We start from the raw sequence: 15,303 nt of genomic DNA, 5'->3' as shown, positions 1-15,303 counted from the left end.
TTTTGAGAAGACGACATACAGTTTGGTGTACAAGATTTTTTCAGATTAAGGGGGAGTGTTAAAAATAAGCTAATAGCTAATCTAGAAAAATCTTGTAATTTCTAGTTAAAGCTATTTTACAATATTCTAGAATAGGCTTAAGAAAATATCTAGGAAAAATCTAAGAAAAAATCTAGCCTAGAGGGAAGTCCTAGATAATGTTAAGTCACCTAGAAAGATCTAGAGTAAAGGTATAGTAGTATGTCGGTGGAAAGAACCGACTTACACCTACTATAAATAAGAGTAGGAGTAGGAGTAGCCATGCAATGTAATGTAATTCACTTCATGCAATAATACTCTCATCCTTGCAACCCATCACGTACTACTTCCACTTCTATTTCCAACAGTTACTAGTGCGTATCTTAAATTTAAATTACACAATTGACGTGACAATAAAAATAAAAAATACTTACTGAGCTAAATTAGTGAAAGAAGAGAAAAGGAGGAATATATGAGACAAAAGATCAGTTGGAAGCTTTTCAATTTCTGATTCTTCAATATCCATTATTTCACCCATTTATGATATTCTCATCAATAATAATCAGCAGGAGAAGATTCTAGAGAGAATAAATGAAAAAAGAGAGATAAAATGAATTGTTGGATTATAATTTTAATTTATAAAAATGAAAATCTAGGCACGACTTGATAAATTGGCTCTCTCCAAAGGCATACAAACCAAAATTTTGGAGTGCAAAAAGCAATACTCACACGGAGCATGCATGGGGACAGAATTGAAACAAATAGTACAGGCTCACTGCCATACTTAAAACGTTAAAACCCAAATCTTGGAGTGCAAAAAACAATTCACATGTAAGTGCGTTGTAGCCCCCGTAATCATATGAATTTATATCCAAAATTATTAACAAAATCACATTAGATACTACTATACTCACAAAACCATTACAAGAAGAAACACCAAATCACAGGCTACATATATGTATAATTAAGAAAACACGTGCTAGAGACGTTAGGAAAATGGGGAAACATATACGGAGTACATATAACTAAGATGTGAAATAGCCTATAATTTGAGCAAAAATGATGCATCTATGAAGCTTGAGAAATAAACATATACGGAGTACATAAATTCAAATGCTGAAAGATAGAGCTAAACTCGGATAATTACCAGAAGCAACCATTGCTTTAGGACCCAGCTCTTCAAAAAACTCAACTTCTGGACCCTTTTCAAGGACAGTGTGACAATACCTCTGAAACAAAAACTAAACAAATGCTCTCCCATTAATACAATTAATCTGATTATCCAAATCCCTAAAAAAACTAAATTATGTGATTCATACCACGATTTAGATATTCAAGGTCGCGGCAGAACAGGGCAAGGAATGGAGATTTTGATTAACAGGAAAAATAGATAAAAAAAAAATCAACCAAATGAAGACATTAATTAATATACCCACAGTCAATTTAACACATTCATATAGCTTAATCAATCAATGTTTACGAAGCCAATTTCAACAAGTAAATAACCTAATCGTCCAAACAAATTACAGTCAATATAAAGTTGACCGCTGGCAGCCCCCACAGCCACCACGCCTAACCAACCACATAACCCACCACATGCACCACCTAAACCCAAACACACAACCTCAACCCACCCCTATCCGAACCCACACACCAGACCGACCACCATAACCCACCCTAAGTCCCTAACCCAAACCCACACACCAGACTGACCACCCTAACCCACCTGATCCACCACCTCAACCCACCCTAACCCTAACCTGAACCCACCTTAACCAACTAAATTCATACAGAACAATGGAACAACTCCTCATTTATCTTAATTATCATTCAGAAAACAGATAATTTCATACTTCATACACAATCAAGAATATTTCTTTCCTGAATTCAATCAATTATTCTACCAAATAAATTAAACCCAAAACGCAAAAAAATCAAGGCATTTAACCTGAATAATTGGACCAAAACGCAAAGCCAAAGAACCCGGAAACCCTAACATCAAATTTCTGATTTTTGAATCGATAATTGATTCAAGTTTGTTGTTTTTGTATTTGGTTCAAATTGAAGACGACATCGATGGTGGTTGTGGCCAATTGATGCTTGCATGGTTCTAATTGGCGGCGGCGTTGGTGGTTGTGCGAGGGTAAATGAAAGAGAGAAATAAAGAGCTGAGAGGAGAGTGAATGCAAGGTGGGATGGATAGATAGACAGAGAGCTGAGAGGAGAGTGCGCCGGCGAGGTGGATTGGACGGCGGCACGGCCGGAGAGGAAAGAGAGAGAGAAGAGGGAGATCTAGTTGAGGAGAGAGGAGAAAGAAGAGAGAGAATCGAGGGTCGAGGAAAGAGAAAGATAATGCAGAAAGAGAGAGAAAATAGAGGGGTGTTTTTTGTTTTTATTTTTTACTATTGCCACCGGTTTTGAACCAGTGGGATTAACATTTTCCCCACCGGTTCGGTTGGGGGCAATAATCTTCCCTCAAAATCCCGCATAATTTTCTCCTTTTTTTCCCACCGGTTTTAAAAAACCGGTGGCCATTGATCGGTGCCAATGACTATTTTTCTACTAGTGTGTGAACGGGTAAAATGATCTTTTAAGGGCATATTTGATGTTTCCACCGACCCAATTTGACTCCTGGACGATATTAGCGACCATGGTAAACATCTCGTCAATTTTTTTTCCGGGTGAAAAAAGGTCAAAAATTTACAAAATAGAAGGCTACAATCCACGCTTTTTGAGAAATTTTGAGGTTTCAGGGCACGGTGGCGAAAAGCCTTTAAACCCTAAGGGATACATCTTTGGGTTATATATTGCCATTTGAAACCATATATGATCATCATATGTTGTCATAAACGTACGTGGTAAGATTGAGTTTACGAAATCACTTTAAGTTGTGATCGGGTTGATCGTTTAAGGGCATATTGGATGGTTTCACCGATCCAATTTGACTCCCGGAGGATATAAGGGACCATGGTTAACATCTCGGCAATTTTTATTTCCGGGCTAAAAAAGTTCAAAAAATTACATAATTGAAGGCTATAATCCACGCTTTTTGAGGAAATTATGAGGTTTCAGGGCACTGGAGAAAAGCCTTGAAAACCTAATAGATACATCTCGGTGTCATATAATGCCGTCTGATACCATATATGATCATTATATGTTGTCATAAACGTCCGTGGTAGACTTTAGTTTACGAAATCACTCCAAGTGGTGAACGGGTAAAATGATTGTGTAAGGGCATATTGGATGGTTCATTCCACCGACCCAATTTTACTCCCGGAGGATATTAGGGACCATGGTAAACATCTTGCCAATTTTTATTTTCGAGCGAAAAAAAGGTCAAAAAATTACGAAATTGAAGGTTATAACCACGTTTTTTGAAGAATTTTGAGGTTTCGGGTGCCAGTGGCGAAAAGCCTTGATACCCTAAGGGATACATCTCGGGGTTATATAATGCCGTTTGAAACCATATATGATCATTATATGTTGTCATAAACGTCCGTGGTAGGCTTGTGTTTACGAAATCACTGCAAGTTGTGAACGGGTAAAATGACCGTTTAAGGGCATATTGGATGGTTCCACTGACCTAATTTGACTCCCGAGGGATATAAGGGACCATGGTAAACATCTCGTCAATTTTTCTTTAAGAGCGAAAAAAGGTAAAAAATTTACAAATTGAAGGCTATAATGCACGCTTTTTGAGAAATTTTGAGGTCTCGGGGCACGGTGGCAAAAAGCCTTTAAACCCTAAGGGATACATCTTGGGGTTATATAATGCCATTTGAAACCATATATGATCATTATATGTTGTCATAAACGTACGTGGTAAGCTTGAGTTTACAAAATCACTTCAAGTTGTGAATGGGTAAAATGATCGTTTCAGGGCATATTGGATGGTTCCACCGACTCAATTTGACTCCCACAGGATATTAGGGACCATGGTAAACATCTCGTCTATTTTTATTTTCGGGCTAAAAAAGGTAAAAAAACTTATAAAATTGAAGGCTATAATTCATGCTTTTTGAGGAAATTTTAAGGTTTCGGGGCACGGTGGCGAAAAGTCTTGAGACCTTGAGGGATACATTTCGGGGTCATATAATTCCGTTTGAAACCACATATGATCATTATATGTTGTCATAAACGTCCGTGGTAGGCTTTATTTTACGAAATCCCTTCAAGTTGTGAACGGGTAAAATGACCGTTTAATGGCATATTGGATGGTTCCACCGACCCAATTGGACTCTTGAAGGGTATTAGGGACCATGGTAAACATCTTGGAATTTTTATTTCTGGGCGAAAAAAGGTTAAAAAATTACAAAATTGAAGGCTATAATCCACGTTTTTTGAACAATTTTGAGGTTTCGGGGCCCGGTGGCGAGAAGCCTTTAATTCTTAAGGGATACATCACGGGGTCATATAATACCGTTGAAAACCATATATGATCATTATATATTGTCATAAACGTCCGTGGTAGGCTTGAGTTTACGAAATCAATGCAAGTGGTGAATGGGTAAAATGATCGTTTAAGGGCATATTGGATGGTTGCACCGACCCAATTTTACTCCCGGAGAGTATTAGGGACCCTGGTTAACATCATGGAAATTTTTAGCTCCGGGCGAAAGAAGGTAAAAAAATTACAAAATGGAAGGCTATAATCCACGCTTTTTGAGGAAATTTTGAGGTTTTGGGGCTTGATGGAAAAAAGTCTTGAGACCCTAAGGGATACATCTCGGGGTCATATAATTCTATTTGAAACCACATATGATCATTATATGTTGTCATAAACGTCCGTGGTAGGTTTGATTTTACGAAATCCCTTCAAGTTGTGAACGGGTAAAATGACCGTTTAATGGCATATTGGATGGTTTCACCGACCCAATTGGACTCTTGGAGGGTATTGGACCATGGTAAACATCTCGGAATTTTTATTTCCGGGCGAAAAGGACAAAAAATTACAAAATTGAAGGCTATAATCCACATTTTTTTGAAGAATTTTGAGGTTTCGGGGCCCGGTGGCGAGAAGCCTTGAAATATTAAGGGATACATCTCGGGGTCATATAATGCCGTTTGAAACCATATATGATCATTATATATTGTCATAAACGTCCGTGGTAGGCTTGAGTTTACGAAATCAATGCAAGTGGTGAATGGGTAAAATGATCGTTTAAGGGCATATTGGATGATTCCATTCAATTCTCTTTTAAATGGTCATTTTACCCGTTTTCATATACACGCCTCTTGTATGGGTTATAAGCTCTCACGGGGCCTTTACGTTGTCGGATAATGGTCATATATGGGTCCACACAATATTATATGATCCCAGGATTCATCTCGTTGTGTTCCGTGAAATTCCAACACCAGCTCCTGACACCTCCTAAATCGCTTTGATTTCGTCTATTATAGTAGAGTTGTCGATTCGGGTGTTCAAGTCGGATTTGGGTTGGGTCAAATCATGTCTTGGGTTTAATTAGGATCTGGTTATGTCGGGTCAATCTAGCCTCATATCAGGTTCAAGTTCGGGTCGGGTCAATTTCAGTTTAGTTTATTCTGGGTCGTTCACCTTTTCAGATTTATTTGGGGTTCAATTCGATCCAAATTCAGATCGGATCCAATTTCAGGTTCGGGTTGTGTGTGAGTCAGGTTTGAGTGACGTGGGTTAATAGATGGTACATTCGGGTTCGAGTTAGTGTTGAGTTGGGTTTGGGTTCAAGTTCATTTCCAATAAATATCAATGTGCTCAATTAACACTACTAAAATCCGGCTAAATTGCGACCGTTTTTCTACGACCGTCTGGAAAACGGTCACAAATTATAAAATTTGCGATCGCTTTTTATGTGGTCGCAATATTACGACTGCTTTGACAACGGTCGCAAATTTGCGACCGTTTTGCGACCGTGTTTAGCCTTTTAGACGGTCGCTAGGATGTTAGAACAATTAAAAATAATTCTAAATTAAATTAAATCGTTTGCGACCGTCATAAACGGTCGTAAATGTCATAATCCGCGACCGTGAAACATAATCTGCGACCGTAAAAAAGACGGTCGTAAATATCATAATCTGCGACCGTCTTTGATGGTCGTAAATGTCATAATCTGCGACCGCCTCTAAAACAGTCGCAGATTTCTAATTTTGCGACCATTTTAGCAGTCGCAATTTTTTTTTAATTTTTAAAATAGGGTATAAAACGGATTCCAACTTACACTAACCCTATTTTTTTTACACAGCCGCTACTCTTCCTTCATTTTCCTTATCTCCTCTCTTTCCTTCCCCCTTCCTTCTCACATTGATCCTCTCTCTAATTCATTCTCCTCTTTCACTCTCATCTCCTATTTTCTGAATTCTCTTTCTCTAAATTTCCTCCTACTCTCCCTCCCGTACTCTTTCCTCTTCTCCTTCTCGTTCTTATTCCTTAGGATTTTCGCTCCATTTCCGTTTCTTTGTTTCTTCTTCATTTTATTTTTTTCTTAGGAATTGTGGTGTTGTATTTTCGTCAAAGTTTGGTATTAATGGTCAAATTCGACCATAAAAATTCCAGATCTGGAGTTTTTATGGTCGAATTTGACCATATAAACCTAAAGAGGAAGAATTTTTGTGAAAGGTATGTGTGTTCTTCTCTGAATTTTTATTATATTTTTGTTTATTTTCACTTTTTGTTGATTTATTTTGTTCTCTAATTTCTATGATTGTTCAATTTTTTTTGGATTTTTGTTTGTGTTTTTGTTTGAGTTTTGGTTCGATTTTTGTGTGTTTTTGTTTGAGTTGGTTCGAATTTTTGTTGATTTTGTTCGAATAGTGGTTCGATTTTTGTCGAAATTGTGTGATTGTTGTTCGAATTTTTGTGGGTTTTTGTGAGTTGAATTTTTGTTCAAAATTCGCTTAGTGTTTGTGGGTTTGATTTGTGTTCATATTTTTTTTTATTTAATTTTTGTGCATTTTATTTGTGTTTTAAATTCTTTTGATTAATTTATGTTGCTTTTTTTTCGATTTTTTGTTTGATTTTTGTAAATTTGTTCAAAATTATATGGTTTTTTTTTTGTTAAATCGAATGTTTTTGTTGGTTAAATTTCTGGGATAATTTTTTTTGATAAATTTATGTTTTTCTGGGTTAAGGGTTGGTGGGTGGTGGTGGGTATTGGTGGTTGAAGGTGGGCAAAGGTGATGGTGTGTAGAGGGCGGCGGCTAGTGGTTGTTTAGGGTGGGCAGTGGTGGTGGTTTGGGTGGGATCTAGTTTCGATGGATCTGGGTCAAGGGTGGGTGGGTGATGGGTTTTCTTTTCTTTTTTGTTTTTTTTGTTTTTTTTGCGACCAAGAGAATAACGACCGCCATGTTACGACCGTTGACGGTCGCAGTTATGTTTTGCGACCGTTTTTGCTATTTTCTGCGACCGTTTGAGGTGGTCGCAATTTGGTCGAATTTTAGTAGTGTAAGTTGAACCTATATAATTACGCCTTCCATAATTTGTTCAGTTTTATCCAAATTTTATTAAACCTATATATAAGTAATAGAGAACAAAATGTATACAAGCTTAATCGGATTGTGGGTTTACAGATTTGTACTAGTATATAAGTTGAACAAAAGGCATATAAATTTTAATAAACCTCCAGTAATACTCGGGTACAATTCTAATTGGGTCGGGTACTAGTTCGGGTACAGATTGCTTTTGGGTCGGATTAAATCGGTTGACGGGTACTGTCAGGTCGGGAGCAGGTTCGGGTTCAAGTCAAAAAATATTGGATCAAATTTGTTGTCGCTTAACATATAGTCAGGTTCAGGACGGGTTACAGGTCACTAGTTTCACCCCATTGTCCGGGTACAGGTTGGGTTCAAATCTCGGTCAGGTCAGTTTTTGACAGCTCAACTTTGTTTTAATAATGTGAAAATGTGATGATATACTGCATGTGCATGACACATGAACAAACTTCTCGATACAAATCGTTAGTAGGGTCCACAATGATGTCAGATAGGAGGGGCATGGGCAATTTGGTGGAAAAATTTACTCCGTAATGTTTTTTGAAACTATAGATAATAATATATACAAGATAAAAAAAAGTTGTTGGTGATAGTTTCTTAAACGACAACAATAGTAGATTGTTAATGCTAAAAATATCCCAATAATGTATTAATAATCAAACTTGGCATGTCTAAACATGTTAGTATAATAAAATTACGTAAATGATATCTTATGTTACTAATCTCGGAATTGAAGGCATATAACATTGCACTAATGTATTATTATATTACCTTATACAACATTAAATTATTACAATTACGATCTAATATCAAATTTACATAAAATAGCTAGCTAGGTTGCATCTTGAAAAGAAGTAAAAAAAAACACACACACAAAAAAAAAAAAAAAGAACAAAAAAAAACCTCAACACCATGAATATGATTCAAGTCTCTGATTTCATTGCAGTAGCTGACATGGCCGCCGCATCGGCAAGAATCTTCAAATTGTTGAGCATTGGCAATGGCAGTTGGACTACTTGTAGGTGAAAACTGCAATAGTCTGTAAAAGAGTAAGCACAAAAAGTATGATTGCAGCGATCACTGACAAAATTGTCCATGGATGATTGAAGTATTTGCTCTTTAAAATAGCCACCCATCGATTCCGACGTTTTGAAGCGTAGCGATTCAGAGCATTGCTGACATTGGAGTAAACCTTGTATGATTCAAGCACATTTTTTCCAATATTGTTGAAAAGCTTTACGACATCATCAGCACTTCCTAGACTGTTACTAAAAATTTTGTTTTTAACTAACACTTGCACGTCTTCCACGGTGTCTATCAAATGATCAAGGAAGAGAATATAATCAGTGAAGTAAGTATCTTGCAAATAATGGCACTGTTCAAAATAAACCAAGTTCCGCAGGATAATTTCTGTGGAATCATATATAATTAATTTCGAAATGGTGAGTATCCCGTTAGCAAATGAAACATCAAGTGGATTGTCAGTTTCACCTGCCACAAATGTGACTCCTGCGTCAAATAGTTGTTTGGCAGTGTAACAAAGACGACCAGTAGAATGATAATCATTAGTTTTCGTCTTGAGATGACGCTTACACAGCCTATTACAGAATGATGACGGGCAGATCAAAGACACCACCTTATGTATGTATGACACTGAACCAGCTGTTATTGGATTTGTATTTTGTTGGTTGCAGAATGATGTGCTCAAAGAAAATTTACAACACATCCATTGGAGATCCACCAAGTGTTGAATGCTTGTTTCATCTATGATTTTATTACCATCAATAATACTCTTGATAGCCTTGCTTCCAGGGATATCAATTAATCTAAGAGTAGCCTTAATAAGAGTATTAGGTGTGTAGATGATATCACCAAATGCTAAATCATAGATACCTCTGAGAACAAAATAAGGAATTTGGTTTTTGCTCTTAAATTATTCCCAACTAAAGGTACATCAAACTCGGAAAAAGTTTTGCTCATGAAACGGTAGATCAGGAATGAAGCATCAAGCACTATCATTTTAACAAACTCATCGCTAGATAGCTTAAACTCTTGCTCATAACATTTGCGGATTTCCTCTTCCTTACCCCTTACATATTCAATGTAAGTATTCAAGCTTTGACGAGCATTATCAGGATGTTGAAGGAAGCAATTCAAGTAAATCCATTTAACCTTTTGCATGGTTTCCAGTTTTGGATCTTTATAGAATACGGGACCAATTGACATCAATAAAGGCTGATAAAAATAATCATGCCCCTTCAACATATATTCAGGAACTTTATAAATGCACCAATTCTCGTTAAAGGAAATATTCAAGGAGTCCAGCTCCTTATGCATTGAAGTTAGCACCTCATTCTTTTCATCTTGCTCTGTTATTTCAATTTGTAGAGTGTTGTTTTCCATCTGTATTAATCGTAGAATGTAAGTATATGTTTGATTTATTCAAATAATTTTCTTAATATATTAATGAGACAGTAAGTATAGAATGTAATCAATAGATAGAGTACACTTTTCAAATTCCTATCAATGCTTCAACTTTATACCTTTCAGCAAGTTCAATTCACCACCAACTGGAACTATAATTTTAATTTTATGTTTGATGGTTGATGTAAAAAAAATTTGGTAGGATCAAGGCCATTTAATTCTCCCACTAAAAATTAATATTCCTTTCGTTTTTTGTTTTCATTTATTTAAATTATTGTCATATCTATAAGATGAGAAAATCTTTGTTAAATATATGATAAATATTGTGCATATCTTTTGTAGTCAATCTTCAATATACTCTCAATATGTAAACACATAAAGAAGCCATTAACTTTTTTTTTTCTACTCCATATATCTTTTCAAAAAAAAAAAAAACAAAAAAAACACTAATTTCTATATTAAAATTCAATTAATTAAGTTAATTATGATAAAAATAATACATACATTGACAAAAGTACATAATCAAAATGCAAATAACATTATGAAACAGGGGAGTAGCTGCTAAAAAAATTATCGTAAAATGGTTACTTCAGCAAAAATAAATTATATTTAGCGAAACAAATAGATTTTGTAAAGTCAATAACTTTAAAAAACAATGACTTTAAAAAAAAAACTCATATACTTCGTAATAAAGTTCAATAGTAATTTAAGCTTAACGAATATATTTTAAGAAAGTTAAATAAATACCACTATACCAGGTTTAGAAAATGGGACCAATGTAAGGGATATCAGAGCGATTCTCCTTCAATTATAAGGAGTATATTATATGGGGAAAACTAAATGAGACAAACTAAAAAAGCAAAATAAAGAAATAAATTTGAAAGCTTGTTATTCATAATAATTTCTTAATAAAATGTAAGACAACATATTAAAATACTTAATATTTAAATTATATGAAAAACAATTGCGGGGACTTACGGCTAATTGCAAAGCTGTAGCAACAATTTGATTCAACACGTACACTGCGCCTCGCAAGGTACCCCAAGAGAGTGAAATAAAAATAAACTGTGAATGAAAAATATTTTGTAAGTTTTAAAACTATTAGTAAAATGTATGTGTAATTCTTTGCCTTGGACTGGTTTACGTTTTATACAGCTTTTCAACTTCTGCTTGACATTATTGTTTTACACCTATAATCAAAAGTACTCCCTTTATTATTTAAGTGTTACACTTTGATCGCTATATATTTTTTGGAAAATTAATGGGCTTTAACCTAAAATAATATAAAGAATTGAATACGTAAAAAAAAAAAAAATGTCCGTTTTGTGTGTGGCTGGCCACACCGTGTGGCCATTTATAAAAGAACAAAATAACCCCTATTACACTTTCCAAGTAACCCCTATAACACTAACTAAGTAACCTTATAACACTAAACGAGTAACCCTAATAACACTAACCGCGTAACCCTATAACATTAGCAAAGTAACCCTATAACACTATAACCGCGTAACCCTATAACATTAGCAAAGTAACCCTATAACACTAAAAAAAGTAACCCCTATAATGGCTAGCCACACGGCGTGGCCAACCATACATAAGAATTTGACAAAAAAAAAAAAAAATATTATAATAGACAACGAGGTTAATATTTTATTGAACATAAACTCTTATATTTTATATGTGGCTAATCACATGATGTGGCCACTTCACGTATAAGGTAATTAATTACACAGGGTTACTTTTTAATGATGAGTTTGCATAAAAAAAAAAAAAAAAAAAAAAAACAATTTAATAATGAGTAAGCGAGGTTACCTTAATGTATAAGAGATTACTTCAATAGGAAAATAGGGTTACTCTCATAAACAAAAAAGTTGATTCACTTTTATTAGTCATAACAAATTTTTTTTTGAAAGAATAGGGGTTACTCGAAAGAATAAATAGGGTTACTTTTTTTTTTTACGGGTACTTATTACTCGTATAAAATATTTGAATTACTTTTATAAACAAATAGAGTTATTCTTATGAATAAATGAGGTTACTCATTCAAATACATAATAATTACGTGTGGCTACACACATGAATTACTAATCTAAGGTCAAACTAGTACATTGACATGTGTGTAAATTTCGATTGTGCCAATTATCTAGGAATAGAGGGAGTAACAAAAAAAAAATTTAAAATTACGAAATGAGTAATGTTCTTTAACAAAGAAAATAAGAATTACAAAGTAAATGCGACAATATTAATAATGAAAAAAATACGTGATGCCTTGTTCACTTCACCTTATTTTTTGCCGATTTGAAAATATTTTTACTTAAGGCCCCGTTCTCTTCACCTTAATTTTGCTGAATTGAAATTATTTTTACTGAACTAAAATTATTTTTGCTGAACTTAAATTATTTTTACTGAACTTAAATTAATCTTACTAAACTGAAATTATTTTTGCTGAACTGAAATTATTTTTTACTGATTTTCTATTATAATTCTTCTTTAAGAAAAATGAATTTTACTGAACTAAAATTATTTTTACTGACTGAAATTATTTTTACTGAACTGAAATTAATTTTACTGAACTGAACTTATTTTTATTGAGTTGAAATTATTTTTACTTAATATTATTTTTTTAAGGTGAATAGAACAGGGCCTAAGCTGGTATTTTTTCCAAACTTAAATAATTTTACTGAAATGAAAATAATTTTAGTGAACTGAAATTACTTTACTGAAATGAAAACAATTTTAGTGAACTGAATTTATTTTTACAGATTTTGTATTAATTTCTTCTATCAAGTTACTAATTTTTACTGAAATAAAAATATTTGTACTAAATATTATTTTTTAATGTGAAGTGAACAAGACCTTAATTAGTATTCTTTTCCTCAATAAAAAATTAAAAAAAAATACTACTTTAATAAATTAAAGCTAAGTATTCTATTTTTGGCGTTTATTTTACGTGATTAAATTTCTAAACTTTTTAAAAATAGAATAATAATTTTACATATTTCCTCCATATTTTCACAATCATAATATACTTAAACCCTGTTCACTTCACCTTAAAAAAATAATATTAAGTAAAAATAATTTTAGTTCAGTAAAAATAATTTTAGTTTAGTAAAAATAAATTCAATTCAGTATAAATAATTCTAGTTTAGTAAAAATTAGTAAATTTTAAGAATAAATATAATAGAGAAACAACAATTATAATTTCTGTTCAGTAAAAATAATTTAATTTCAATAAAAATAATACGGAATATCAGTTGAATAAAAATAATTCTTGTCCAGCAAAAATAAGGTGGAATGAAGAGGGCTTATTATCATACTATTTGGCTCCAATATGACTATTCCCATGTAAGAAAGTAATTATATATTTCCAAAGCAACTTTTTTTATTTACTACTCAAAGAAAATATTTCCATTAGCAAAAATATTTACCACTCTCAAGAAATAAATTCTTCCAAAGAATTTTTCTCAACAACGGAGTAAAAAGTTATGGGTATTAGGGTTGGAGTAATAAATAAAGGAGGGTAATAAAAGTCATGGTAGCAAAAACACAAGTGAATATAGGTGATGTTGTAACATCAAAGAATATAGGTGATGTTGTAGATAAGGTGTTTGTATAGTAAATGAAATAAGGTATTTATGACATGAGGAAAAGAGAGGGGTGGAAGAATCATTATTTTCATAAATAAGATAATAGTTATCCGCCATCTCCTAGTGTAACCATTACCCCCACAATGAGGGTAATATACCTAATAAATAATAATAGTTCCCCTATCTTCACCTATTACCGATTTACCGGTTCACCATATCACCATTACATAAAACTCCTTACAATTACTCCATCACTATCTCCTCCTCCCTTATATTTATTTTATTTAGTTTAACATTTATTACTCTAGATACACATACACATTACTCTTCATCCGAGCATGCCGTAAATGTAGAAAAGTGACTGAGGAGAGAGTAGTACCAAAACAGATGAAACAATAATAATGTAGATTTGTAACTTTGTAAGTTGTGAGTGAAGAAGGAATAAGGTTTGAGTGATGGTTGTGAGTTGAGAGTACTAATGCGGGCCAACAAAAACCTATGAATCTGAGGAATTGAATGTCACATTAAATTAATTTGAATCAAATAAATTGGAGGCCTTCCAAAGTTGCAACTTGCAAGGTCCAAAATGTCTTCAAGTACGGAGAATGAAGAACAAAGTCAGTCGTGGTTTATAAAGAAGCATTATTGTAGCAAGTTCAATTATGGGAAAGATATTTTGCATGGACTGGGAAGATATTTTGCATATATAGACTGAAATTTGAACTGTTCATTGTCGGATTTGGTTTGATTTGGACCTCAAATCACAAAATCAAGGTTCGTAATTAGGAAATTTTGACAATTACCACCTTCTGTTATGTCCATTTTAGCAATTACCACCTTCTATTTTTTTTTGAAAATCACCACCTTCTATTTTCAAAAACATCAAAAGTTATTACCTTCTTGCCTCCCAACTACCACATGACGTCATTTTGGGCTCATTCTTTCCCTTTCCTCCCTATTTCCCTCACATTTCTCATTCCTAACTCGATTATTATCCCCCCTTTCACTTTTTTTTCCCCCAAACAATCAAAAACACTTCAATTCACTCCTCCAAATCAAAATTGACGAACAATTATTGGTGGTTTGGGGGAAAAAAAGTGAAAGGGGAGATGAGAATCCACATAGGAATGAGAAATGTGAGGGAAATAGGGAGAGAAGGGAAAGAATGGGCCCAAAATGTCGTCACGTGGTAGTTGGGGGGCAAGAAGGTGGTAACTTTTGATGTTTTTGAAAATAGAAGGTGGTAATTTTCAAAAAAAAAAAAAAATAGAAGGTGGTAATTGCTAAAATGGACATAACAGAACGAAGGTGGTAATTGTCAAAATTTCCTCGTAATTATTACAAACTGCACCGTCAAGTACGGATTACTGTGATGCGGTTTGTAAACTTTGTTTTTGGTTTGTAATTTTTCCTCTATATATAAAGTGTGAGGTGGTTTTGGTTGATAAATTTTATTTTTTTTAAAAAATACCCTTATTATTCTTTTTTTTATTAAAAAAAACAAACGACGTCCTCATTTTATAATGGACGAACGTACCCTCACCAATATTCCATGTTTTTCTTCTCTCTAACTCAATGAAACATTCTCTCGTCCTAACAAACCAGGCCACCACCGACTAAGGGCGAGCTAAGGTCATCGTCAAAAATTTATGCCGTGTCTTATTTTTATTTTATTTTTTTAATTTTTGGGTGTAGGCCAAACACCTAGTTTTTTCAAAAATCCTAGGAGAAAACGCCTAGAATTTTCAAAAGTCCTAGGAAGAAAATAAAATTCTACGCGTTTCTTCCCGTGGAGTTTTAAAATTTA

General features: G+C 33.8%; 1 protein-coding gene across 1 annotated transcript; it reads right to left on the bottom strand.

Annotated features, from left to right (window-relative positions):
• Window positions 1–1,127: 1,127 nt before the first annotated feature.
• On the bottom strand, window positions 1,128–9,888 carry LOC145583787 (UPF0481 protein At3g47200-like). The gene is made up of 4 exons (XM_081640760.1): window positions 9,515–9,888; window positions 8,571–9,380; window positions 8,389–8,524; window positions 1,128–1,247 (listed from the first exon to the last, which is right to left on the bottom strand). The coding sequence occupies exons 1-4, from the start codon at window positions 9,886–9,888 to the stop codon at window positions 1,128–1,130; spliced, it is 1,440 nt and encodes a 479-aa protein (XP_081496886.1).
• Window positions 9,889–15,303: the final 5,415 nt, after the last annotated feature.

Source organism: Chenopodium album, chromosome 16 (assembly GCF_948465745.1).
Source record: "Chenopodium album chromosome 16, dcCheAlbu1.1, whole genome shotgun sequence".
Classification (NCBI taxonomy): Eukaryota; Viridiplantae; Streptophyta; class Magnoliopsida; order Caryophyllales; family Amaranthaceae; genus Chenopodium; species Chenopodium album.
The sequence above is the reverse complement of the archived record's forward strand: the minus strand, read 5'-3'. Positions and strand labels throughout refer to the sequence as shown.